Source organism: Coturnix japonica, chromosome 8 (genome assembly GCF_054131305.1).
Source record: "Coturnix japonica strain WE chromosome 8, WE-NBRP24, whole genome shotgun sequence".
In the NCBI taxonomy this organism is placed as follows: domain Eukaryota; kingdom Metazoa; phylum Chordata; class Aves; order Galliformes; family Phasianidae; genus Coturnix; species Coturnix japonica.
In genome coordinates this window covers 2,877,451-2,902,886 of record NC_140670.1, presented here as the reverse complement: position 1 = coordinate 2,902,886, position 25,436 = coordinate 2,877,451, and the positions used below count along the sequence as shown (strand labels likewise).

Genomic DNA, 25,436 nt, shown 5'->3' with positions numbered 1-25,436 from the left:
AGAAGCAAGTTTCCCTTCTCATTGCTGTAGCTAACCTGTGAATGCCCAGGTCAACTTAGTCCTTGAAATCTGTTAAATAGGACATGTTGGGAAAACTCTCTGCTTTTGTTGCAGGTGCTTCCCAAACATTGTAAGGGAAGAAAACAGCGCGTGGAGGACTGAAATGTGGAGCTGCTGCTTGCTGTCTGTTGTGGACAGTACATGTTGTGCAGTCAGTCCTCTGAAACTTGGCTGGGTTGGTGCATGCTTTGTCTTTACATCTTTACAGCTTTAGCTTTCATATTAAGAGCTTGCCCTCTGTTTTCTGTACGTGGCCTGTCTGCAGAGGTGGGTTACTTACAGTGCTCTGAAAAGCCTCAGTTCTCCGAAGTGTTTGAGCAACAACTGTGATTCAGCCTTATCTCTCCAGTGTACACTAAGGAGCGTGAAAGCAGAACTCTGTGGAGCAGATGAGCTGCTTAATTGTGTTGCTTTTATTCTTGAAAATATATCCTTTTACCGTGTGCTGTTTTGGTAAAGAAACGTTTAAGTACAGAGAAGTCTGAGTGCCTGTTGCATTTAGTAGTATAGACGCTGAGATTTTGCAGATAAGTGCTTGGAACATCCTGTTAGCTGGGTTGTTGGTGTGTGTTTAGATTTCTGCAGAAGTCCAAGTAGCTGTCCATGTAAATGCAGTGGCTTTGAGGGAGTGACAAGGTTGATGAATGTGAAGTTGCTGATGCAGATATTAGGCTGGTTGCTTAGCTGGTTTCCTTCTTGGATGTTTCTGTAAGTGTGCTTAAAGAAGATAAGGTTATTAAGCAACAAATACTTAGAAGGAGTTTGAGGGAAGCAGAAGTCTGTAAGTTCCTGAACAATGTACGGTACAGGTTGTTCTTCACAGAGTGAAAGAGCAGGAGAAAAATCATCTTTTATTCTTAAAATTTTTTCATTGTTTATTTTGATTTCTTCTTGTCTGCAGACGCTGCGTTATAGAAGATGCACTATTACCGATATTCTAATGCAGAAGTCAGCTGCTGGTACAAATATCTGCTCTTCAGCTACAACATTGTCTTCTGGGTGAGTACAAAAGGTCCAGATTGGAATAGTTTGGGAGTGCTTTGTTTTCTTTAGTTTCCTCCATGTTTGTTCAAGAACAGATTAAAATCATTAATTGAAACCAGGAGAATGATCTGTAGTGTATGTCTTGTAAGGGTGGAAGCCTAGCCCATATGAGAGATTGATTTCTCTTGAAGATGATTTGGATAATAACTCCCCCCATCTTAGTCTTCCTTGCCCCTTCCTCCTATCCTACCTTGTGGGTGAAGGTAAATGAGTGAAGCAGAGTATTTGTTTATTTATTTTAATGAGAAAAGGCAAGAGCTGCTTTAAGACATTGTTGAAAGAACATAGTTTCAGCTGTTGCTGGTGAAATCTTTTTAATGATGGAGAGCCCTAGACACAGGTGGTGTGTGGGGAAATGTTTTGTTTGCTGTTAAGTGCACTGAAGTGCTATGTTAGGTTGCTTCCCTTTTAAATTGTCTTTGAATGTATCCTTAGGTCTTCTTCAATCCTAGTTTTGGAGCATTACTTCAATGTGTGCAGCATATAAATGTGTCAACAGCTGGTGTTACATTGGAGTCTTGTCAGGAATTTCAGTGTAGTCAAAGTCCTGAAGGCTGTGCTCCAAGGGCAACAAAACTGCCTCTACTTGCCTTGAAAAAGTTAGGGAGTAGCATGCCTGTCAAGTAGGCGTATCTTTGCTTTCCTGAACTAGAAGGGAGTGCAATATCAGGTGTGGATTTAGATGAATACGATGATCAAGATGACTGAAGTACCCAGCTACTTCAGGAGAGATGTCTATTCAAAGATAAATGCATAGGAGTGCATTAGAAATAATTAATGTTGATTTGAAGGGAGGTGAAGGCAAAGGTACCGATCAGTTAAACCTGATAATTCTTCTCAGAACTTGTGGGTCAAACATGAGGAGTTCGTGTCTGAGGTAATGGAAGTTGAATTCGTGGAAAGGCGTAGGTAGTTATGATGAAGAGCAGATGTGCCAACTTGATGGCACAATGCTAGAAGCTTGGGTTAATGTTCTTATTCAGAGTTGACATCCATCTGTAGTCTGGATGGCTTCTTTGAAATACTTAAGGTTTTTTTTTTTTTTCCAAGCCAGAAGGGTCAGATAGTAATAATGAAAGAATGGTGTGCTGTTGGAACAGCTTGTGTAAGTTGAAAGTAAAAATTGATTTCCTTGATCCTGGCTGTCTGAGATCTGTAAAGACTGCATTAATTCTTTTTGTTCACTGTCACTATTCATTAAGTCAACTCATTTTCCTAGGCTGTAAGTTTAAGGTTTAGATAATTATAACCTAAATCTGTATTAACTTCAGCCAAAAGAAATGTAAGTCTGAATGTAAGCTGCAGGCTGTAGGTTCTTATTTGTGTTTGTTAACATTGACTTGGTATTTTGCTTGATTAACCCACGTGATGCTCTGATAAACTGGATTAGCGTTCCTGTGTCTTTTGACTGCTTTTGCAGTGTGCAAGGTAAAGAATAGTCTCTTTGGAAAATGCATGAGTGATGGGCAAAGCTAAGTTGAGAGAGAATGATAGAAAAACGTCGAACTTACGGAAATCATCTGGCTCTGTTTGCTGTTCAAAGCAAGATGCTATGTATGTGTAGGGGACCACTGCTCCAAGTGGAGAGCCAGAAAGCTCATGAGCTCCTTTTCTGCTGTCCTCAGTCAGCCTGAAATTGTTAGAGAGCTGAGGAAAAACTGAGACAGCAGTGTCTGGATGCTGTTAAGTACCACAGAATCTTTTGCTGTTGTCACCACCTCCTGCTTACTATTGAACTGTTTTAGCCTGATCCTGTTGCTTTAAGCTAACGGGTATATGTTTGTGCAGAGCTGTTTTTCCAGGGAATGTTAATTGGCCACAGTATTGCTATACAGCCAGAGTTTGTAGAACATCAGTGCTATTTTCTCCCTCCCCTAGCATTTAAGGGTTGCTATTTTAATGGTTACAATTACCATGCATCATAACTCAGGTCCTCGGATGACTCTGTACTTGTTTTTTCCTTCTTTGTCTATTATGACTCCTGTGTACCTATAACGATATGTAGTGTGATAAGGAGCCTTATTTGGCAGTATTCTTTATAGCTCCGATTTTCAGGGAAATCATTACTGAGTGGATGCTCCAAAGCGGATAGCGTGGGGGATATGTGAAGAAATGAACAGAATTACTTGTTGTTACTCTGCCTTTCTAGTGAATGCATCACAAAGTACTGCTTGTTAGGTAAACAGTGCTCAAAACAAATACTGTTTTTGTGTCTTGGATAGACTATCAATGGCATTCTCTGCAATTTCATGATAATTCATGTTTTTTCCTCCTGTTTTCTTTGAATTCCTGGAATAGTTGTTACTTCTCATTTAATTTTATGTATTCTTTATAATCCTTCAAAGTTACTGATGAAGGTCCAGAAATTTTTCTTTCTCATAAAGGTTCTTTGTTAGACATTTGGGAATACTGAGGAGAGCTTGAGATACCATTTGTAGGTTTTGGCTGAGTTTTTTGACTGAGAGCTCGTTTTCTGAGTGAGTGTTAATAGTCGCGGTAGCTCACCCAGTGTATGGTCTGAGGCTTCTGCTGAGAAGTTACCATGCTGATGTGGTGTAATTACAACGCTTTTGGTAAAACAGCTTTGGTTGTAGAACAGGATATGTAAAAAAGTTGAGTGGGAGAGTAGACGCTCCTATAAGCAAATGCGTGACTTCTGACTGACACAGTGGTTCAAGAGCCTGTGATGTATCAAGCTGGTCGAAATGACTAGTCTAATGTTTCTTCAACTGAACAAATCAGTGCTGTGCGTAACTAAGTAAAAAAAGATAGATGTCGAAGGAGAACTGAGGGTGCTGTGAAACCTTTAGGAAAATTGATGAAAACCTTAGGAAACTGATCTCTGATAAACGTAGTTGTGTATGACTAACTTGCAGAGTCATTTTTCTGTTCTTTGTGCTTGGCTTTTCCTTGTAAGAAATGAAAAGGAGGTTACGGGAAGGCTTGTCTTAGGCACAATTTTAATGTGCATTTCCTTTGTTTTCTTACCTTTAAATCATACTAGTAAGACCAAGGTAGGTATACTCATTTACTTATAAATGACTATACTCCAGGTATACTCATTTAATGAGCAGTGAGGAGGCAGTAATGAAACCATCAGGACAGCATCCTGCAGTGAGCGCTGAGAAGTGAAATCACCTGTACAGAAAGACTGGATCTTGTGTTGAGTTTCAGAGTGGCTTTTTGGGTCTACCTCTCTTGTCCTCCCACTTTGATAGCTTCATCTGGTGTAATGAAATTAAGAAGTTGCGATAACATCAGAGCAAGGGCTTGGTTCTGGCACCTTTCTATGCTGATTCATTTTGCAGTCGGGTTAATCATGCTGTGAAAGCCCCGGAGTAGTCAGCGGGATGGGTGGAGCATGACAGTGCCCTGTGTTGTACAGTTCTGCTCTGATCTGAGCCTTCAGCTTCTGCTTTATAAAACCTATGGACTAAAAGGAAGCACTTCAGTCACCTATCTACTTTGTTTGCTTTTCTGTCTCTAGTTGAAGCTTTCAAGGTAGTCCAAGAGTTATACCACAGCTAGGATGTGCCTATTTAAGTGAAGGATTGCATGTGTTGTCTGCCAAAACCTTCCAGGCTGTATGCAAGTTCACCATCTCAAATTGATAGGAGAGAGTAAAATAGCTTCTAGCTTCTGTGCTTCTTAAGGGTTTTTAGTGACAGGGGGGAAAAAAAAGCGATTTTGACTCCTACTGTAGGAGGCTAGTGGTTTTGCCTTGAACATAATGATGATGGGCAAAAATTCTCATAAGTTCTGGAATACTTTTCCAAGCTCAGTTTTGAGAAGTAAAAGAACCAGATTAGTATTGGGCTTAGCTTTTGCTACTTGGGTTGCATTCTAGGAACACCTGAAATGGCAAGGCTGGTACCATGTCTCAGTTCATAGGGCGATCCTCTTAGCATAGTGTAAGGAATCCCACTGCTTTGGGGCAGGCACTGCTTACGCTGAGGAACTGGTCTGTCTTGGAATCAATGCTTTTCAACATATTTATCAGTGAAATAGCTTAAGAGATTGAGCAAGTTTGCAGAGGGCACCAACTGAGGATGCAGTTGACACCACAGAAGTAGCATCCAAAGGGAGCTGAACAGTCTTGAAGACTGATGTTTCTGTTTTAGATTTATCTATTTAGAATCTGCAGAGGTTATTTTTTTGCCAGTAAACTCAACTTTTCTTGCAACTAATTTGCATAGGTGCTGACAGAAATAATTTTGCAAAAATAGTGGTTTGTGGAACTGAACATTCTGTATAAAGAAATAAGAGCTTGAAAGATGAAAAAGAAGCAAGCGGATCAGAATATACTTTAAGCGATAGATAAGCACCTATTCCAGTTGAATTAGGATGGTAGTTATAATGAAAGACAGCCAGTCTGAAAAGGACACTTGTTAAACAACATAAAGGAATTTAACCTGCTTAGTGCTACTTTGCTTATTTGTAACTCTTCCTGTATTAGTGGTGGATTTGGTTAGTTCACCTCTCTTCTTAAGTGCCAACATATGACATAGTGCATGCGTGGGCACAGCTCTTTCATTGCCCAAGTGATTTTGGTTTAGTGGCAGGAATGACAGTTGTAGCCCTTCTGGCTTTGTCTGAGTGCAGTTTCAAAGCCTGAAGACCAGGAACCCAGCAACACTTCCAATCTACACCTATTTCCTTGGGTGAATGCAACAAAGTCTCATTTTTGCTTCTTGCCTGCGCTGCAGGGAATTGCCTCTAATGCCCGTTTATTGGAAGGCGCTGCATTTCCTGGAAGGAAGGATCCCTGTTTGAGGGTTTTTTGGAGTGTTGAAATTGACTTTTCCATGTGTATGTGGGCTTGGGTGGGTGGGAGGGAAGCAACAGAAGGTGGGAAGGAAGGCAGAGGGTCTCATACTTCGTATGAATGCAGTTGAGAAGTATTTAATATGCTGGTATTCGAATTGGTGTGGAGTTTGTCTGTTGTCCGTTGTGTTTGCTGCATATCGAAAGTTAGAAGACAGACTCGCTAAATTTAGAGGAGTTAAAAAAGGTGAAGTGTTAGAAGAGAAGTTGTATCTAATTAGGGAAGAAACTCATCTGAACCTTGCCACTTAAGTTATGAGAAGTTAATCTTGGCTACTGTCTGGGGTTGGTAGTAGGTAATAGCTTGAAAGTGAACTAGTGAAATAAATATAAGTAATGAAGTTTTAAGTACTGCTAAAAGTAGTTCTTACAATGCAGAAATTGAATAGAATAAAAGTGGTGTAGATCCTCTTTGAATGAGCTTGACTCGTGAGGAGGAATGTTCCATTACTGTTATCCGGGACAGCGGACAATATTTACTCAATCATAGTGCTACTGGCTAAGTGTTTGAGAATGCATTTTCTCACTGATAACTAAATCTAATTTATTTTTTCTCTTTATTTTTTTTTTTTTTCCTTCTTTGCTTTAGCTAGCTGGCATGGCATTCCTTGCAGCTGGACTGTGGGCATGGAGTGAAAAGGTAAGGATAAAATTATATTGCATTGTTTGATGGCTGCCCTCTACTGCCCCAGTAAAACAGTTGATTTTCTCTGGAAGTAGTGAGGTTTAATTGTGAACCTGAGCTCTGATGGTGCAGTCAAGTCTTCTTAATGGAAGGTAGCGCTTGTTTTATTCTTGCCTGTCATTGGGTATAAGGCTGAGGCCCTTTAAGTTTAGGCTTTGTGGATTTGGAAGAGCTGGGTTTCAGAGAATTAAAGAGCACATTTAATCTTTATGTACAGTCCTTATGGGTTGTCTCTTATTTGAAAGCTTTTCATCTAAACATGTACTTAATTCTAATAAAAGGATTGGGGAAGATAATGAGCATTTGGAAGGGACAATAAAGTTCTTTGTAATAAGAAAAAATTAGTGTGCGTCTGCAAGATCATCTTTATGTAGCGTTTTCATTTTAAGACCATCTGTTGTCCACTTAACTTCCTGTGGTGTTACAGACTTGATTATGTGACCATAGAGAGGAAGAAAATGGGGGAGCATGGTCCAACGCGGTAATTCTTCCTTTTGTTTTGCTGAAGTTTCTTTTAGCTGAGTAACTTCCTCAATGGAGGGAGGGCTGTGGGCAGGTATCTGTGTAATTCATGTCTTACAAGAGGCCTTATAGGTGTGGAAATGACTAGTTTGTCCCATGGTGAGCATGGCTTGCATTTGAATGTAGGCAGTAAGGAAGAAGTGACGGTGGCTGTCAGACATATCTACTTTTTAATTGGCATGTTACTGAGTGGGTACATTTTCATTGCCAACGTTGTGTAATGTTTCCATAGAGCCTTTGCATCAGTAAACTGACCACATAGTAAGGTTCTGGGATTTATTAGCATTTAAGAAGTGGGGGTGTCTTATGATTATTTAAATGCTGAGGCTTACTCTCCTCCCTTTTCCTAATCTCATCTAGGTTAGTGGTATCACAGATGTTTAGGAAGTAGCTTAACTCCATGCGCAAATGGTGTTTATCTCCCACTATAAAAGAAACTTTCTTTCTAATCCTTTATGGAAGTTGTGTTCAGAAGGTGTCCAACGTGCCTTGCATTTGTATTCTGTAATGTTCATACACTCTCCTCTGCTTCCAGCTGTTGTATGAAGCACATATGATCTCTGCGGTTGGAAATGACTAGCTCAGTTTGCCAAATGACCTTTATGGTACACTAACATTACTGAAAATGAAAGCGTTGCTATAATTGTTGACTTTTCCTGTCTTTATTTCTTGAATTTTGCCTGAACTGTTTCTACTGTCTGTTCTACAACTAAGAACTTGAAAGCTTTTCCTGTCTTCTTAAACTTCTGAATGGCTCTTGAAATCTGTACATTACTTTTTCACGTCAGTTGCCCTGTGTGGACCCTTAGATATTAGTGCTGTTCTTTAGCAATAGTGGATGTATGTGTCTGTGTGGACCTGTCTGTTTACAGATAAGCTTCAGCGAACAATAGAAGGGAAGTAAAAGAAAAACATTCTAAAAGCTGCAGTGATGAACCCAAGGGGAAACTGAATGCAGTACGGAAGAGTTTTAAACATCCTGTCTCTTAGTGTAGGGCCAAATACGTGGATCTCTTTAACTTCTTTAATGTGTTGGCTTTTTTTGTCATCATCTTTTCCATTATGACTTCAGATTGACTCCTGAGTATTCTTTTTATCTGGAGGTAAATGCTGTGTATCTCTTTGAGCTGATAACATATCGAAAGGAACATGTTGTCAAGTATTGGAAGTTGCAAATAAAAAATAGAAGCTAGCCACCCTGGTATTCATTATCAGGTTTATGAGTCAAATGCAGCCTTTTTATTTTTTAAATCTAATTGGGCTATGCTTATGAACTCTTAAGTGGCTCTTGTTATTTCAAATGGTCACATAAAAGTTGTTGCATAATGTTTTAAGTTTACATCCATAAAAGCTGGGTTGATGTTAGCATGTAGCCTGAGGGATATTTGCAGAAGTTATGAAGAGAAAATGAGTATGACTATAGGATTCTGTTATTAGAAGCAAGATAAGCCTGAGCCATCAATTTGTTCATTTGTTTGTCTTTAAACCATTTCAGGAAGGACACATGAGTGTCTGTCTGGTTAACTAGAGGCTGGTCAGCCTAGCCTCACCAATGGAGAAAAAGCAGTCTTCTTCAAAGCAGGGCTGTTATAGTGACTTTCAGAGCCTGGAGAAGTTGACTCATAGGAACCTCATTAAAGCATTTTTTCTGTTAGTTTGAAATCCTGCCCCTGAGATGGAGCAACCTCTGGAATCAGTACAAGATAGATGGGGGCTCACTGTGTAGAAAGCAGGTTTGGGAGTAAAAATCCTGGCTTCCTGTCTGTTATTAAACTGAATATCAGCAGCATACCTTCAGGTCAGAGGCAGCCATCCACCTACTGGGCTGTCTTAGCACTTGTGTGGCCAGTGGTTGGGGAAGAAGATTATTCCAACTATGTTGTTTACTCTGGAGGCTTTATCTGGGGCAGGGATGAAGAGAACGTAGAGCTACCTGCTTATTGAAAGAATTTCCCTTATGTCTTCAAACAAAAAACAATTCCCCAAGTCCAATTCAATGGCATTTATTTGCTCATTAGTGATATTTTAAATGCCTAATTATTGGTGGGGGGAGAGGGAGAGTCTTAATACCATCCTTCAGTTGTCACTGGCAGAAGCGTCCTTTGGTGAGTAAGGTGGGATGAAGATAGTCCCTTGAATTGAACTGCTTATTGACTGACTGACTTCCTTCAGGATTTTGTACTATGTGTATTTTTATTAGACCAAGAAACTCCACTCTAACAAGAGAACAGTGTAAATTTCAAATGTGAACTTGAAGAGATTGTCTTGAACCCAGGGTGAATAATAGACCCTAGTTCCTGTCTCCTTTTTTTCACAGTGTGCTTTGATCAGAGGAAGTTTTCTTCCAAAAGACCTCTGAGAAAAACTTGAGTTTGGATGTGGGAAGCTGGAAACGGCTCTGAAACATTTGGCATCCTGTTTATACTGTGATTAGTTTCATTTCTTATTGCTTGCATGAAGACGCTTAGTCTTGACACGTCTTCCCTGTTCATGACATCTGAGACAAGCACTTCTGAGGCATGGATGTGATTGATTAGGTGGGACTCCATTTCAACAGTAGACAGATATGATAGTTAGCTTTGAGGCTTCACAGTTCCTAAGGATAATAATGTTGCTGATTATACTAACTAGAAGTCTTTGCTTCCCAGGACTTTTCAAATGATGGGTAATCTCTAAACCGTGACCACTTTTTAATAGGCTATTTCAACTCTTAGTCACCAGCAGTGGCAAGGCAATACTGAATTCTGCTGTTCAATTATGGTTTTTGTCCCTTCAGTCAGTTTTGATCTAAAAACAAACAGAACAGGAACACCACATCTCTGCTGTCTTGCTATAACCAAATTAATGGCTCTGACAAGATTTGTTGTGGAACGTGTTGTGGAAGAAGATCAACTCATATGTATCGTGAGAATATATCATGACTATCACGAGAATACTGTTAGCCAGAATCTTTTCATCAGCTGATGAAGTTTTTCAGTGTTAACTTTTTCTTTTAATGCTTTATGTCCACTATGCGATTTTTGTTAGCTAAGTATGCAGATACAGAGTGAGGGAATACCTTGGAAAGGTCCTCTTGGAATGTATTTTCTTTGCATTTGCCTCTAGTACAAATAGCTGAATAGCACAATGAGGATTTGAAGTACTTTGTTGGACTACCTCTACAAACTGTAAGCCTTCAGAAGTCTATTCAATATCTTATGCTAAATGTAGTTAGTGCGAGCATATATATCTTATAAATCAAACAAAGGGGATTTTCATTGTTTTCCTCTTTTAAAGGGAATGTGTTTATTTAAAACATTCAGCCTGTGAGGATACATTCAGACCATGCAAGGCTGCTTCAATGTCCCTACAGAGTATTCTTGTTAACTTAAACAGTTTCAGCTGTTAGTCTATTGGTTTTTTTTCACATCTACATCTCATTTTTCTTGCACATGACTTGAAAATATTGTGTCATATATTTGATGAGATTTTAATAGTAGCTGGTATAAATGCTATTTGTGTGAAATAATCTTGAGAGGGTGATGAATTCATTGTATTATCGTACATTAATGTAGACTTGGAAGTTCTACCTGGCATCACCCATACCTTTCCACATGGTTAGTGTTCTTTGTTTCTACCACCCAAGCTTCAAGGTTGGAAAGGTATTATTTTACTTGATGACTTTGCTCTTTTCCTGGTAGATACATTTTAAATTAATATCAATTGTTAGTTCTGTTGTCTCCAAATTATGAGGATGCTCAGAGCATTGAGCTTTTGGCACCACCTGGTGGAAGCTTGTTTGACAAATAGACATAGTCTGAAACGTTTAGGCTGCGCTACATTACTTATTAAGAGAATTTATGTCTTTGACTTTGTGTTAGTACTTTGTGCAATAAAGAAAACCCATCTCATCAACAGCCCTTCTGTGATCAAACCTTTCCAAGTGCTTCTCAGTTTGCAAGCTCAAGGATTTGCAGCCAATGAATTTGGAGTCTTGTAAAAATCAACACAATGACAAATATGAAATAAGAAATGACTGTAGTGATCATGTTTCTGTCATTCTGTTTTCCAGGGTGTGTTATCTGACCTAACGAAGGTGACTGGTCTTCATGGTCTTGATCCAGTGGTGCTTGTCTTAGTCGTGGGAGTCGTGATGTTTACTTTGGGATTTGCTGGTTGTGTGGGAGCCTTGAGAGAAAACATCTGCCTGCTGAAATTTGTGAGTAACATTGTCATACATGTGAATCAAGGTGTATGTGGAAGTGTGAAACCATGGGTGAAGGAAAAAGTAATTCTTGATATTTGGTTTATTTCAGTGCGTATGGTGAACTCAGTCCCTGACAAACTTTTTTAAGGGACAGTATAAAAGATTTAAACCTAAGTGTTTTACTCCTGCCCCTAGGGAATGTTTCTTGCTTTTTTTCATTCGTTGTGCTAGCACATCCATGTTTTTATGTATTTCAGATTGTAACATATTTGATATATAAAAGCATGAAATGATGTTCTGAAACATAGCTGGAAGTTAGTGAAGGGAGATCATGTTGTGGCTTTGGGCAAACAAAATTGTTGAAGAGCTTAATCTCTTCTAAGGTTTTAGTGGGCACAAACTGGGGGCTTATGTGACTAACATAAATAATCTGAAACATGTTTTTGTATTGAGATTTCCTTTCTTGAAAATTAGAAACAGTTAAACAGGGCACAAGAGCAAATACAAATGAGACGAGCCCACAAAGCCTTGTGTTTTGCAGCTTCTTATGTAATAATAATTCAACTGCCATGTGTAATGACTGTGGATTAGTGCTTATTTTCACTCTTGACTTCACACAACCAAAATGAAAAGATAACCTTATTTCTAGGGTGTTTGTTTGTTAGTTTTGCATTAAATTCTCACTTAGTCCATTCTTTTTATGGTATCTATACTGAGCAAGAGATTTAGCATGTCTTAGTCTTTTCCTAATAGAATAAGGATGCATTCAAAGGGGATAAATACCTTCTAATTCATGACTTTTTCTTTTACAGTTCTGTGGAACAATCGTGTTCATATTTCTGTTGGAGCTGGCAGTGGCAGTTCTGGCTGTCTTGTTCCAGGACTGGGTGAGGGACAAAGTCAAGGAGTTCTTTGAGAATAACATTAAGTCCTACCGAGATGATATTGACCTCCAGAACCTCATTGATTCGCTACAGAAAATTGTAAGTTCATTACCTGTCGCTTTTCTTTTGTTTTCTAGGAGAATATGTAGTTAAGGCAGTTTCCCTCAGTTGTGTTACAGATTTGTCACGACTTTAGCTAGTAGTGCCATTGGATAGGTTTGCTGTTCTGCTGTTTATTGAGAGCATTAGGTATGTGAGACATCAGAGATACAGTGGTGTTCTAACTGCAGATGTCTTGATTTTTGCTCCTTGTTCTGATCAGTGTTGCACCACGTCCAGTTAAAAGCGAGCGAAGTAACTCGATCTTAAAACAAAAGTACAAAATAATAAAAAATCATTATGCAGTAAAACAAGAACTTAGTTGTCTGCACTTCTTTAGGAGATGCTGCGTTCTTTCATGGAGTTACAGTAGAGGGCCTTTTGTCTTTATACAATTGTAGAACCTTTTTGAGTTGGAAAGAGCCTTTAAGATACTCAAGTTCAACTCCAGATCTGCATCTCATTCAGGTTGCTTAGAGCCTGGGCCAGCCTGACCTTGAATGTGTCTGAGGCCAGGGTTTCTACCACCTCCCTGGGCAACCTGTTCCAGTGCCTCACTACTCTTACTGTTTAAACAGACAAACAAAAACCTTCTTCCTTGTGTCCAATTTTAAACTCTCCTCTTTGAATTTAAAGTTGTTTCCCCATGTCCTTTTGCAGCAGACTCTGCTAAAGAGTCTGAACTATTCTTTCTTATAGCGCCCCCTTTAAATACTGAAAGGCTGCTATCAGGTTTTCCAGAAACTTTCTCTTCTACGTGGTTCTTGTGGGATGTGGTCTTATAGATCCACATAGTTTCTGTATGTAGGACTCCATATCTGGATGCAGAGTACTCCAGGTGAGGTCTCACCTGTGCAGAGTAGAGGGGCAGGATCACCTCCCTCAACCTGCTGACCACACTTCTTTTGATGCAGCCCAGGGTCAAGTTGCTTTTCTGGGCTACAAGGGCACGTTGCGGGCTTAGGTCCAGCTATTACCATTCATAGATACCCCCAGGTCCTTTTCTGCAGGGCTGTGCTCCATCTTTAAATTTTTTGGCCTGTACTGGGGTTTGCCTTTGACTTGGGTGCAAGGCCTTGCACTTGGTTTTGTTGAGCCTCGCAAGGTTCGCCTGGGCTCACTGCTCAACCTGTCTGGGTGTCTCTGAATGGCATCCCATCCCTCAGGTGTGTTGACAGCACCACACAGCTTAGTGTCATCTATAAACGTGATGAGGATGCACTCAATCCCACTCAGTGGCATTAATGAAGGTGTTTAAGATCACCAGTCTTAGTACTGACTTCTGAGGGACGACGGTTCCTCACTGATCTTTGTCTGAACATTAAGCCATTGATCATCTCTCTCTGGGTAAAATCTTGCAACCATTTCTTCATACATCTAACAGTCTACCCATCAAATATGTGTCTTTCCAATTGGGAGAGAAGGATATTGTGTGTGCCCCGGTGGCGCAAGTGGTAGGAACGCCGCCTTGCAACACCAGGGCCCGGGGTTCGAATCCCCTCTGCAGCGCAAGTGGTAGAAGTGCCGCTCTGCTACACAGAGGCTCGAATCCTGGGGGTTGGACTCGATGATCTCTAAGGTCCCTTCCAACCCGCACGAGACTATTACTATTACTATTATGGGGGACTGTGTCAAAGGCCTTACTAGAGGCCAGACAGATGACATCAGTGGTTCTTCCCTTGTCCACTTGTGCGATTATTCCAGGCAGGACCTGCCCTTGATGAAGCCATGCTGGCTATCACTTACGAGAAGCATCACATCTTAAAGCAAAAAAGATTTTTAACTGTGGAAAGCTATTCCGTAGGTACTCAAAGAAGCCTGAAATAGTTGTATGCTCTTTTTGTCCTAAATTACTTAATTGTTAGGAGAAGAGATGGCAAGAGCTGTGCTGCTAAGGGCTTGCTGGCTTTCGGTCATGTTCACTTGCAGTCATGCTCAAAAAACAGTCAGTGAGGGTGATTCTTCTGATGTTTAATTTATGCCTGCATATATGGAGAGAAATTAAGGAAGTACTTCACAAAGAGGTAATAATTGTTGTTTCTTCTCTAATTTGTTTCTCATGTAAAGGAATGTTGCTTTTTTGTCTGTCTTACTTATTTTAGGAGATCATTCTTTAAAATCTGTGTTAGCAGCTCACTTGGATAGCAAAACATGTTTTTAGTCTGTACACTAGTATGGACTCTTGTATATTACCAGCAGCTGTATATATTTAGTCATTTTTGTCTTGCATGTGTTAACGTGGTATGTCAAACAGTCTTCTGACTTGAGCTGCCTGGATGGTTTTCAGTAGTGCTTTTTTTGGGGTTAGGTACTAAGGGCACCTTCTTGGAATGTGATGCTTCTCCTGGCCGCTTCCAACATTCAACCAGGCTCATGTGTTAAGCTAATCTATGGTTAAACTTCAGCTAAGTACTTTTCCAATAAAAATGTTGCCTCCCAATCCAGCGACAAATCAAGGCTGCCTAGTGACTGTACCGTGCCTCCACGCACGGGGAACAGACGGGACTCACACACAGTGCGTAACGCCAAAAGTACAAGTTTAATGCCTTGCAACAAACCCTATATAGGTGTACAGGTGACTGCCCCTGGCAGACACTCGTGACCTCCCTGACTCCACCCCAGGTGCACGCAGGCACCACCTACCTAATATCCAACAAAAAAGAGAAGGCTAAGCATTGTGAAGGGGATATGCTAGCCTCATTAATTGATTGCACTAACAGTACTTAACTAAGAAAACTGAAAAAATCTAAGAGCAGAAAAATCTTTAAGTCAGCCTGTTACTAACCTGTATCTGAAAGCACTGAGGAAATAGACAAGGTACGCAATACTGGTTCCTAGGCATAGTTCTTCAGGAGTTGAACAGCAAGGTGCAACAGTATGTTTATGTGCCTCACTGACATCCATCTTGTTAGCGAGTCGTGGCCTGTGGTTGAGGTGCCAGAGAGCTATTTGTAGGCAACTCTTTGCCCTGGCTAATTATGTTATTTTCAGGCCTGGAAGCGACTTCGTAGCCTCAAAACACAGTTTTCTGTGACATTTTACAGGGGTGCAGACGCACAAAGAAGTGGGGGGATTAGAAAACCAGAAGTTAATCTGTTTTGCTCACTTCACTGTAAATATGCGTGGTATAAAATCACTTTTTCTTTGTGATTTTTTTTCCAATATGACTACACTGTTCTTGTCTTATTTATCATATTTACAGTGAAAACTAGGTGTCAGTAGTCTTCTGCGTTAACACTTACCTGTCATCATTTGATTAAATTCTGAATCCATTTACTGACTCATCCAAGTTTTGGCAGTCTCACAGATAAGTCAGTACAGGATAATGGATGAGTAGGAGCAGAGGAAAGATGGTAGAGATGCTAGCAATGTCTTAAGAGAGTAGGAAACTTCAAGAGGTACTAGGAAAATGTGTAGTAACACATTTCAAGTACGCAAATTATGACACAAGTCAATGAACTGTGAAGCATAACTCAATTGGAAACCAACTTTTACCCGTTCCAGAACTTGGAAGCTTTTTGAAATGTTTGGATTTTCCTGATCTGTAATTATGGGATTTGCGTTATGCTGTTTAGGTCAAGGAACTTATTGTGAGACTATTACAGAGCTGTCTGTCCTTCAGATGAATAAGGCTCTGTCATTTAACTCACATGGGTATGAAAATTTAGAAGACGGTAAGTGTATTCACAAACATTTTGATCCATTTTTCTGAGTAAATGGGGAAAAACTCGTTGATTCGTGAAGACTTAGAAATCAAATCGCAAACTTAAAGAAATAGTTCTTTCTCGTATTTCTTTTGGATTTGGTTGATGTGGATTACGTTGGACAATGACATTTCAAGTGACAATTTTTATGATGCTTCTAGTCTTGTTAGCAACTATTTCCAAGAACATTGTGCCAAATGGTTTTTTGTTTGTTTGTTTCATAGAGACGCTGTGTTGATTATTCTATTTATACTCTTGCATTGCCATTGATTCCTTACTGCCATTCGGAGTTGACTGAATATTATTCCAAAGAGCTATTCGATGGATACATTATCTATAAAATATCTCCTCAATAGCAAGTGTTTGTTTATGTCTTCCAGAACCACTGCTGTGGTGCCCAAGGTCCGGATGACTGGGATTTCAACATATACTTCAACTGCAGCAGTGAAAGCAAAAGTCGTGAAAAATGTGGTGTTCCATTCTCCTGTTGTATACCCGATCCTGCTGTAAGTTGTTTCCTTGTTTAATATCATTATCTTATTAAAGAGTTATGAGAGGAAGTACTTCCTGAATATGTTATGATGCCTGGGGCTTAAATAAGTCTTCTGAATATATAAGAAATATATATTAATTTTGTTATTATTTTAATATTAATTTTGTTTCTACTTTATCCTTTCCAGAGGATAGAACAGCTGTTTTTATGTCGTTGAAGTCTGTGAATGTTGGCTATTGACGTTGTTTTATTCCAAAGGCCTTGATTTCATAAACTCTTGTCATCTACTGTCAAAGCAGCACATTTGCCCCATCTTAGAGTTGCTGTACAGCACCCCTCTGCCTGACTAGTAGGAGTAACTTTGTTTGCTTTGTGCCTGTCAGAACTGGTAAAGTGCTCATGCACAAACTGAGTTTGAAGTGAGTTAATTCTTTGCTTTTGGCAATTCTTAGGTACTCATTGGTTGGATCTGCTTATTAACCTTTAGGAATCTGATCCCTTCAATGGAAGCAGAAAGAGATAGGTGCTCACTAATGCTTGGTAGTACTTGTGGCTTAGGTCAACTCAGCAGTCCTCACATAAAGGAGATAATCATGGGTAGGTTATGCTAAAGCTTTTGATTGTCTTGGAATCGGCCATGGAAAGATTTTTGTCAGGAAACTTTTCCAAGTTCAGATTCTCGGGTTACTCTTCCCTTATTCTACTTCAGGATAGTGCTATTGCACTGTGGCCTTTCCTCTTGCTGGTGTTGCATTGAAAGAGACGTAGTTAGGCATAAGCTTCTTTAATTTGACTTGCTCCTCCAAGCATTATGATATAATTTACTACGTATTGTGTAAATAGTTATGTAGTTGTGTAGTCAGTAGGTTTTACTAGTCTCATGTGGAAGACAAACAGAAGTATCATAAAAGAAGCATCTTTGAAGCTTAATACCATTGTTGGGTTTTGTGGAATTGGAATCTGGAAGGTGTTAGTGGTGTTGTTTTGAGATTTACAACGGAGCGTTTCTTTTTGTCTACGGTAGTTTTATCTTGTAGCTTAGTCACCTGAGACTGATTTATCAACTATGAAGGCACTCAGGTAGCTAGTCACTATTCACTAAAGAGGATAGCCACGTGAAATGGTAGGATTGTAAGGAATACTCTTTTCTACTACACAAGTAAATAAATCATCGTAGTACCTTTGTTGTCTCAGTGTTTAGGTGTTATGTGGAAGAGATAAAATGATATTGGAAGTACAGATGTTTTATCTGAAGGCTGTCAGTACAGCTGTTAAATGTCATGTTCAGTAGTCCTTGCTAAAACCAATGGGAGAAGCTGGAAATTCTAGTGGAGGGTGCTTACTTCCCAGTTTACATTCTGTCCACTTGCATGTTACACCCTTCCAGTGTTTTGCTGCTTTACTATTAACTTTTACTGTGAAAAGAAACAAGTAGAATTCAATTGATATATATTCATTCCTTGTTTTTCAGCAAAAAGTTGTGAATACACAGTGTGGCTATGATGTCAGAAAAAAGGTATGGTGCTGGAATCTTTCTGTCTGTCCTGCTCTCTACAGAGATGTTATTAATAAAAATGGTAATTGCTGATACTCAAGTCAGCACAGACAGCCCTACATGCTGCTACTAGTAGAGAATGGTAGAGTTTTTCTTCTATTCAGAGCTCAGAAAGTAGAAAAACATAACAAAATCCCATTTAAAAAGGGGATGTGACTTCCGTTTTGAATGTCTGTTATTAGTTCTGTTATTCTAATTCTGAATTCCACTCTCTACTGATTCTGAAGTATTCTAGTAATAGGATTTGTGGGGAGATACTAATATTGTTGTCCTGACATCCTTTGAGTTAATTTGGGCATCTCTGTGTATTTTTGTAATTCGGTTTATAATATTATTGCGTCACTTTTACTGTATCTCTTCACATGTAACTGACTGTAACAGAAAACTTGAGCAGAGAAGTTAATGTTATTGAATTCTTCTCGTTCAGAGCAAGAGTCAGTGGGATGATCAGATTTTCATCAAAGGTTGTATTGTTGCTCTGGAAGCTTGGTTGCCCCGGAATATCTACGTTGTTGCAGGTGTCTTCATAGCTATCTCACTGCTACAGGTTAGTTGTTTTTGTTATGGTTTTCTTTTTTTAAGGTGAGACAGCAGGGTAAGAAAGCGTTTGTAGAGACTTAAGTTGAAGTTGAGGTCAGTTGATTTCCTTATGCCAAAACTATACTCAAAGAAATGAAGGTCATATTAAATAGACAATAATACATATACGATGATACATTATAATTATGTGTTTTACTGTGTACTAACATAAGAACATACTATTCTATTTTTGTGTAAAATTGATTTAATTTTAATAGTTCAATATATCAGAAGAGAGAGGAGATCAGGTAATCTGTTCAACATTGCTATGGCCTTCTATTGCAAATATGAAAAAAAAAATACTTAAAACCCAATTTTATTTCTTATGCTATGGCTGCCTTTCAGCATATTTGAGTATCCCGAACAAATACATAGCATGCTGATCAAGAATAGAAGAGCGGGGAAGCTGGTGAAGAAGTTGCAAATGTTGTATTGGCAGAACTAGATAGACTTCCTCAGACTTCTCACAGTACCTTATGCAACCTTGCTGCAACAAAGAAAATGAATCAAAATTCTCAGTAGAGTGTATCAAATTAGTTTCAGGGTAGATGTCGCTTTCACGGTGTCAGTTGTTTGTACTTAATTGCTTTCCACTTCACTTCAGTGGGACTTAACAAAGTTGTGAATCTGCTACAAAATGTTTTCCATTTAACTGAAAATTCGAGTATAATTCTAGCAAAATACCTTTTTCCACCCATAAAAATACTGATATTTCATAGGTATCTATATCTGTATATCTTTCCGTGCCCTTATAGAGCAATCCTGACCTGAGAGTACTCCCATTAGTTAGGATGTTTAAGGTATGATGTGTTACCTTTTGACAGTGTGTTGAATTCGATGGTGTTCTTATTCATATTGAGAGTCTGTGACACTGCCTTCATGTTACAATTTTCAAATGGGATCTGTCTTGTGCATTAAGTTATTTCATAGCGGGACTGAAGGTTAGACATAATGTCTGCTTCCAAAACAAACCTTCTCGCTTTTCCAAAACTTCACCAAAATATGTTGTTATTTTTCTAAGAATGGTTCAGGATATTTGCTGAGGTATGAATTGTTCTACGATTTTTAAAGGGAAGTTTCCCAGGAAACTTAAATGAATGGTATTTTCCAAGTTGATAAATGTCCCAATGATCTCTTACTTCTCTAGTTGTTGTTAGACAAGAGTTTAACTTCAGTACAGGTAATTGCACATTCCATAACTACTAAAAGAACAAATCAGAAAACTGACTGGATTAACCAAAGTTATGGAATGATTTGACATACTTGAAATTTACCTGTTGCTAAACCTGAATGTTGTGAGACCCAACTAAACTTGGCTAAGTTAATTCCTTCCAGCTGTTGGACATGTAGAGATTGAATATTATTTTGAGCACTTCTTAACCATTACATGAAGTCATCTTTTTCTCGTCAGTTACATCTTCCACTAAATTCTGTTGCTTCATTACTGTTTAGCAGTAGCCATGCTGTAACAGACGATCCTGGCTACGAAATGGTTTCTGAGCCTGCAAATGCCTTATCAATGCATTGTTAATCACAATAGAGTAGTTGTGTTGAGTGAAGTGCACTGCACACATGAGCTGGTTCTCATTCTGCAATGATGAATAATGGTAATAGGCTCTGTGTCTCAGAGTCTACTTGCAGACTGGTACATAGCGTGTATTACATTTCACATTTGTTTTTCTTTGTTTTGTTTTGTTCTTTTTTTCTTTTTAGATTTTTGGAATTTTCCTAGCCAGGACATTGATTTCTGATATTGAAGCTGTAAAGGCAGGCAATGCCTTCTGAATATAAAATCAAACGTGCGTTGCAAAAAGTATGTCTTACTATTCTTGATCAGACATGAAAGTGGAAAGAAATGCGCAGACCATGAAATACTCCTGGTATTGAATGCCTTATGTGGATCTTACCTGCTCATGAGTTTTGCTACAAGCTGGTACAAAAAAGAATCTCCAGCGCATCTGTCTGCCTTTTTTCTAATGAGACACCTCAGTGCGTCAGAATTGAACTCTGATGAGGAAGAAATGGAGTTTCCCAAGCTGGAAGAACTGATTTTAAATGTGTAGGAAGGAGAAATGAAGCTCCTTCCGTGAAGAATGACAACGAAGATCATTCTGATTTTACTCCGAACTGTCATCACTTTCAGTGTTGTAATCTCTTCAGAAGGCCTACTGATCTCTTAAGGATATTGAGGCTATTTTAATCTCTACAGCAGACTCATGCGGTCAGCTGGGCAAGATGACCAATGACTATAATCATCATGGCATTGGAAACTGAACAACATGTGATGAATTTTCTAGTTCTTTTGTTCTCGGTTGTGCAGAAATAGGTGATATGTTTGACTGAGAATGATGTAGAAGTCTCAGAAGCAGAAACTTGTGCTCAGCATCGGATAGCTTGAGTAACCCAAGCAGTTATGAAAATGCATGAGGGGAAAAGTTTGACTCGATAGCATTATATGTTAGCAATCTCCATTTCAGGCAAGGGAATGTGAATCCCTAATGACGTTTCCTGTCTGGAAAAAATGTAAATAGTCTTTATTTATAGAAAAAGAAAAAGAAAAAAAAAAACAACTCTTTAAAAATGTGTAGCTTTTTATTGTTCAGTGCTATTTTTTAAGCGCTGCCCACAGAAATTGGCGAGTGCTGTTTGTTCCAGTAGTTAGCAGGCATGCTAATGCTAGCTTTGGATTTGTTTTCCTTTCTTCTGGTTTCTTTCACATTTGCTTTGCTGATCATTAGAAGCCCTTTATTGCTAGTATTGAAGTTGATGAAAACATTCAGATTCAGCATTAATCACTACTGAAGTCTGTTTGTTTTTTTTTTAAATCAGAAAGTATGCATTTAGAAGAACACTAGCTTTTGAATTTTTTTATGAATCTTCTATGAAGTTACTAAATCATCAATTCAGTTGGTATTCTAATACATGGTTCAAAGGCCAATCACAGTGTGCTGGCAAGAACCATTTCTTCACAGATTTTTGTTATGATATCAAATTTAATTATTTCTGCTTGAGCAACTTCTGTGGGTTTTTATTGTTTTTGCTTTTACCAGAAGAAACCTGAACTCTTCTTACCATCCTTTTTTCCTGGTGGTTGATCTGGAGCTCAGTAAGATGCCCAGTATTCTCTGAAAGTCTTTGGATTAGGACTGCAGTGGCTGCAAAAGCGCGGCCATGCCTGGCGTACTATTTTAATCTATCAAAGATGGATGTATATGGATGGAAACTTCTAGGAGGTAGTTGTTGGTTTTACAGTAGGCTGTCTAACTGTTATTGTTTACTGCTTCCAGTGGCACCCATTTTTTCAGGGAGAGCAGGTTGTTGTGTGTTTGTTTTTGTTTTTTTTTACAGTGCCTGAGAGTGTAAATTTTAGAGAAGTATATATTTTTCTAACGATTTTTTACTACGTGCAGTCTGTGTGAAGGACTTGATTGTTGTATTTCCAAAGTACATGACCTTCTAAGGAAACCAGACTCCTAAATCTTTCATTTCCATTTTCGTATTGTGCATGTGTTAATGAACGTTTTACTGGCAGAAGCTGACTTGCAGTAAGAAGCTTTGTGTCAGTTGTCCAGATGTCCTTCTAGCTCTTCAGCCCATGAAACACTTCACAGGCAATGCTGTGCTTCTCATGTGTATTTCAGTGCAGCTTTGTTAGTTCTTTTTCCAGCCAGTGATTGAGACAGAAGAAGAAAAGGAAGCTTGTCTAAGGATGGCTGATTTCCTTAGTACAGAGAACAGTCCACCATTATTCGTCTGAAAAACCTGAAAGTAAAATCTGTTCAAGTGCACCGTGATACTTTTTTAGCTTCCTTATGCAACAAGGGAAAAATAGCAGTAGATCAATGAAGGGAGATGAAGCAAGATGCATTTCTTCTGCAGAGCCTTGAAATTGTGGTCTTTATTACCCGTTTGTTGAATGTAATTCATTAGGAGCAGCCAAATGTTTGCTGCATTTACTGCCTCTTTGCAAGCATCAAAGCAGTGTTGAGTAACCTTTGCTTTTAACTCTGGTGCTCAAAACTATTACAACACCTTGTCAACCAGCTTGCTTTATTCTGTGTAATAATCTGATGTATGTAAAATCAGAGAAGGATCCTTCCTGTTGTAGCTTTCTGTTTGTAAACATCGTGTTGAAAATGGAGTCATGGGAGTACATTTCACTTGGTCATTTTTTGGATACAAAGCACATAGCGCTGGGAGGTTGTTTCAAGAGTTCACTGTGTCTTCAGTGAGATCAGAATGGAGTTCATGCACTGAAGTTAGCTGCTACCAAGGGCCTGCACCATCAATCAGAATCTCCCTGTCTGCATATCTTGCCAAGATGCCTGAAGACAAATGGATACTTGGCTTCTTTTGGTTCTTCAGTTTTTGGGTTTGTATCAGTGTTGTCCTAACACAGTTTGTACATAGTGGCCTTGGCCATGTTAACACCAGCTTTGTATCATTACTCTTTGGGATCTTTTAGAACTGAATTCAGGAGGGCAAGTTCAGTCAATGTATCTGAGGCTCTTTACGTTCATGAACACTTCTTTTTTCACAGTGGATAGACTTCTCTGCATTTATGGAGTAAAATTTTTACAATCCCGTGGCTGTAGGCTGTTTTACGTTCTAAGTGATTTGAAGTACACCCTTTGGTGGTGGTACATGTGGCTACTGTAATTTCAGACTTGGAATACTTTCTTACCATTTTGTACTTAAAAGTTTTATTTAGCACCTTTTATATGGACCCACAGTGACTTCATGCCTAACAGTTGAGTTTATGGTTCAAACAAGTCTTGTCAGAATAAGAAGTTGGGTGTGAGCCTGCTTTGAATCCCTGGAGGAGAAGCAAATCAACAGTTTGGCAAGAAGAGGTTTGATAAATTGTTGATGTTGAGATTTTATTGGTTGCATTTGGAACGACTCCACAAACACTACAACGAAAACAAGGTATTTAATGAAGGTTTCACATACGAGATCAGACTTGTACAACTGGACTGAGCAAAGGGAACTTTTCAATGTGTGATCACTTTTATTTATCAGAAATGAGCACAGTATGTTTCTGTGAAGCAATGTATTTATTTCTCAATTTGTTCTGACAGTGCAACTGCTCTTGTTTCTTATGTGTGTTTGAACGCAGTTGGTTTGTGTACAAAAAGGAGGATGAATACGAGCACAGATAAGAGTGCAGTGACCGAGAGAGCTTCGGTCACCTCTTCAAAGTCTGAACATTACTTTCCAAGGGGTCTTTATTTCTATTAACTCTTGTGCAGTGCCACGTGGATAGATTTGTACATCAAGTACATTGAGGTTCATGTGGCACTTAGTTTATAAATAGCATTGCCTTGCTTTTTGTCTCTCCATTCTACCCTTTCCTCTTCATTCCCATAATGCCTATGGGTTTTCTTGCAGCTTGAATGTTTATCCCGTGGAAGGAGAGGTTCTGTCTCTTCTGAGATGGCTTTTCTGAGTGACTTTTGGTATATATAAATATTATTTTTTCCTCAAGCCTTACATTTGATTAAATAAAATAAATGTTTTGTACTGCTGGAATTTGGTTTCTAACATTTATTGCTTGCAGTCACTACTGCTATTTTCTTCTGTGGGGGTAAGGAGTGCTAATACTTGCATATGTTTTTTTTTAATCAGCTTAATTCTTGATTTTTTTTCTTTCTTTCTTTCTTTTTTTTTTTATTCAGTCTTGACTGAATAATGGGTAACTTGTGTGCTTTTCTCTTCATTCCTAATAGAAACCCATGCAAAAAAACAATAAGTTGAAAGTCAGTTTGCAGAGAAACAGTGATGCAATTTGCAGACATATGTTAAGATGGAAACTGATGGTTGTACTGTGGCTGCCACTAGTCCAGGTATCACTCAGTGACTTACAGTCTTGTTTGTTCTGCCTGAGCAATGATCCTGTGATTACTGAGTACAGAAGGGAAGTAACCTAGTAAGTCTAAACATAATGTTTACTTAATATTTTGGTGTATCTATGTTGATTATTTTGACTTGAATACGATAAGACAAAAACATGCTTTGAATTTTCAAAGTATCAGAAACATTTAGCCAATAGATAATGGCTTTGTCATTCATACATCTAGGATAAATACTGTAGAATGTTAAGGCTGGATCACTTCTGTTAAAAACAGCAACCTGTGTGTGGCTACTTGAGGGGTGTGTGTATATAGAAGATATAAAAAGCTTGTAATAATCCTGATATATTCCATCTTAATGCCTGGTTTAGACACAGGTCCGTACCTCATTCTGATGTTCAGCTTGGCTGAAACTGTTGTATTTTGACACTGGAAAGTTATAGGATGCCCTTATGGCTGTGTGCTTTAACCCATAAAACATAGCATCATAGAATGGCCTGGGTTGAAAAGGACCGCAGCGATCATCTCTTTTCAAACCCCTGCTATGTGCAGGGTCACCAACCGCCAGACCAGGCTGCCCAGAGCCACATCCAACCTGGCCTTGAATGCTTCCAGGGATGGGGCATCCACAGCCTCCTTGGGATTTAATTTGAGTCTTGTCCAAGTACTGTTTGGACTGCATGTAATTCCAGGTTATAACAACCATATCTCTGACCACAGGATGACCTGGTGACCTCAGGCGCTTAGCAGTGAAGCTTGTTATATTAGCAGCTACAAGCTCAAATGATTTCTAATGTAGAAATTAAAAGGAGGAAGAGGAGAGGGGTTTGGTTTGAAGGTACAGCCTTCTGGATGGTTGTGAGATTTCCAGTTAACAACAGGGTACACAGTTATACTCACAGTGTGCAGGAGCTGAGTTGGTACCAATTAGCCCTTTGCTTTGTTTAAT

General features: G+C 39.0%; 1 protein-coding gene across 3 annotated transcripts in view; it reads left to right on the top strand.

Moving 5' to 3' along the window:
* TSPAN14 (tetraspanin 14) overlaps positions 1-24,167 on the top strand; it is a 38,002-nt gene extending 13,835 nt beyond the window's left edge. For all 3 annotated transcript variants that reach the window (XM_015866082.3, XM_015866079.3, XM_015866080.3), the window contains exons 2-9: positions 962-1,059; positions 6,518-6,568; positions 11,187-11,333; positions 12,134-12,304; positions 16,389-16,514; positions 17,973-18,017; positions 18,484-18,603; positions 20,349-24,167. In XM_015866082.3, coding sequence (XP_015721568.1) covers positions 979-1,059; positions 6,518-6,568; positions 11,187-11,333; positions 12,134-12,304; positions 16,389-16,514; positions 17,973-18,017; positions 18,484-18,603; positions 20,349-20,420 — 813 coding nt within the window. In that variant the 5' untranslated portion in view covers positions 962-978 and the 3' untranslated portion in view covers positions 20,421-24,167. The remainder of the gene's footprint in view (positions 1-961; positions 1,060-6,517; positions 6,569-11,186; positions 11,334-12,133; positions 12,305-16,388; positions 16,515-17,972; positions 18,018-18,483; positions 18,604-20,348) is intronic.
* Positions 24,168-25,436: the final 1,269 nt, after the last annotated feature.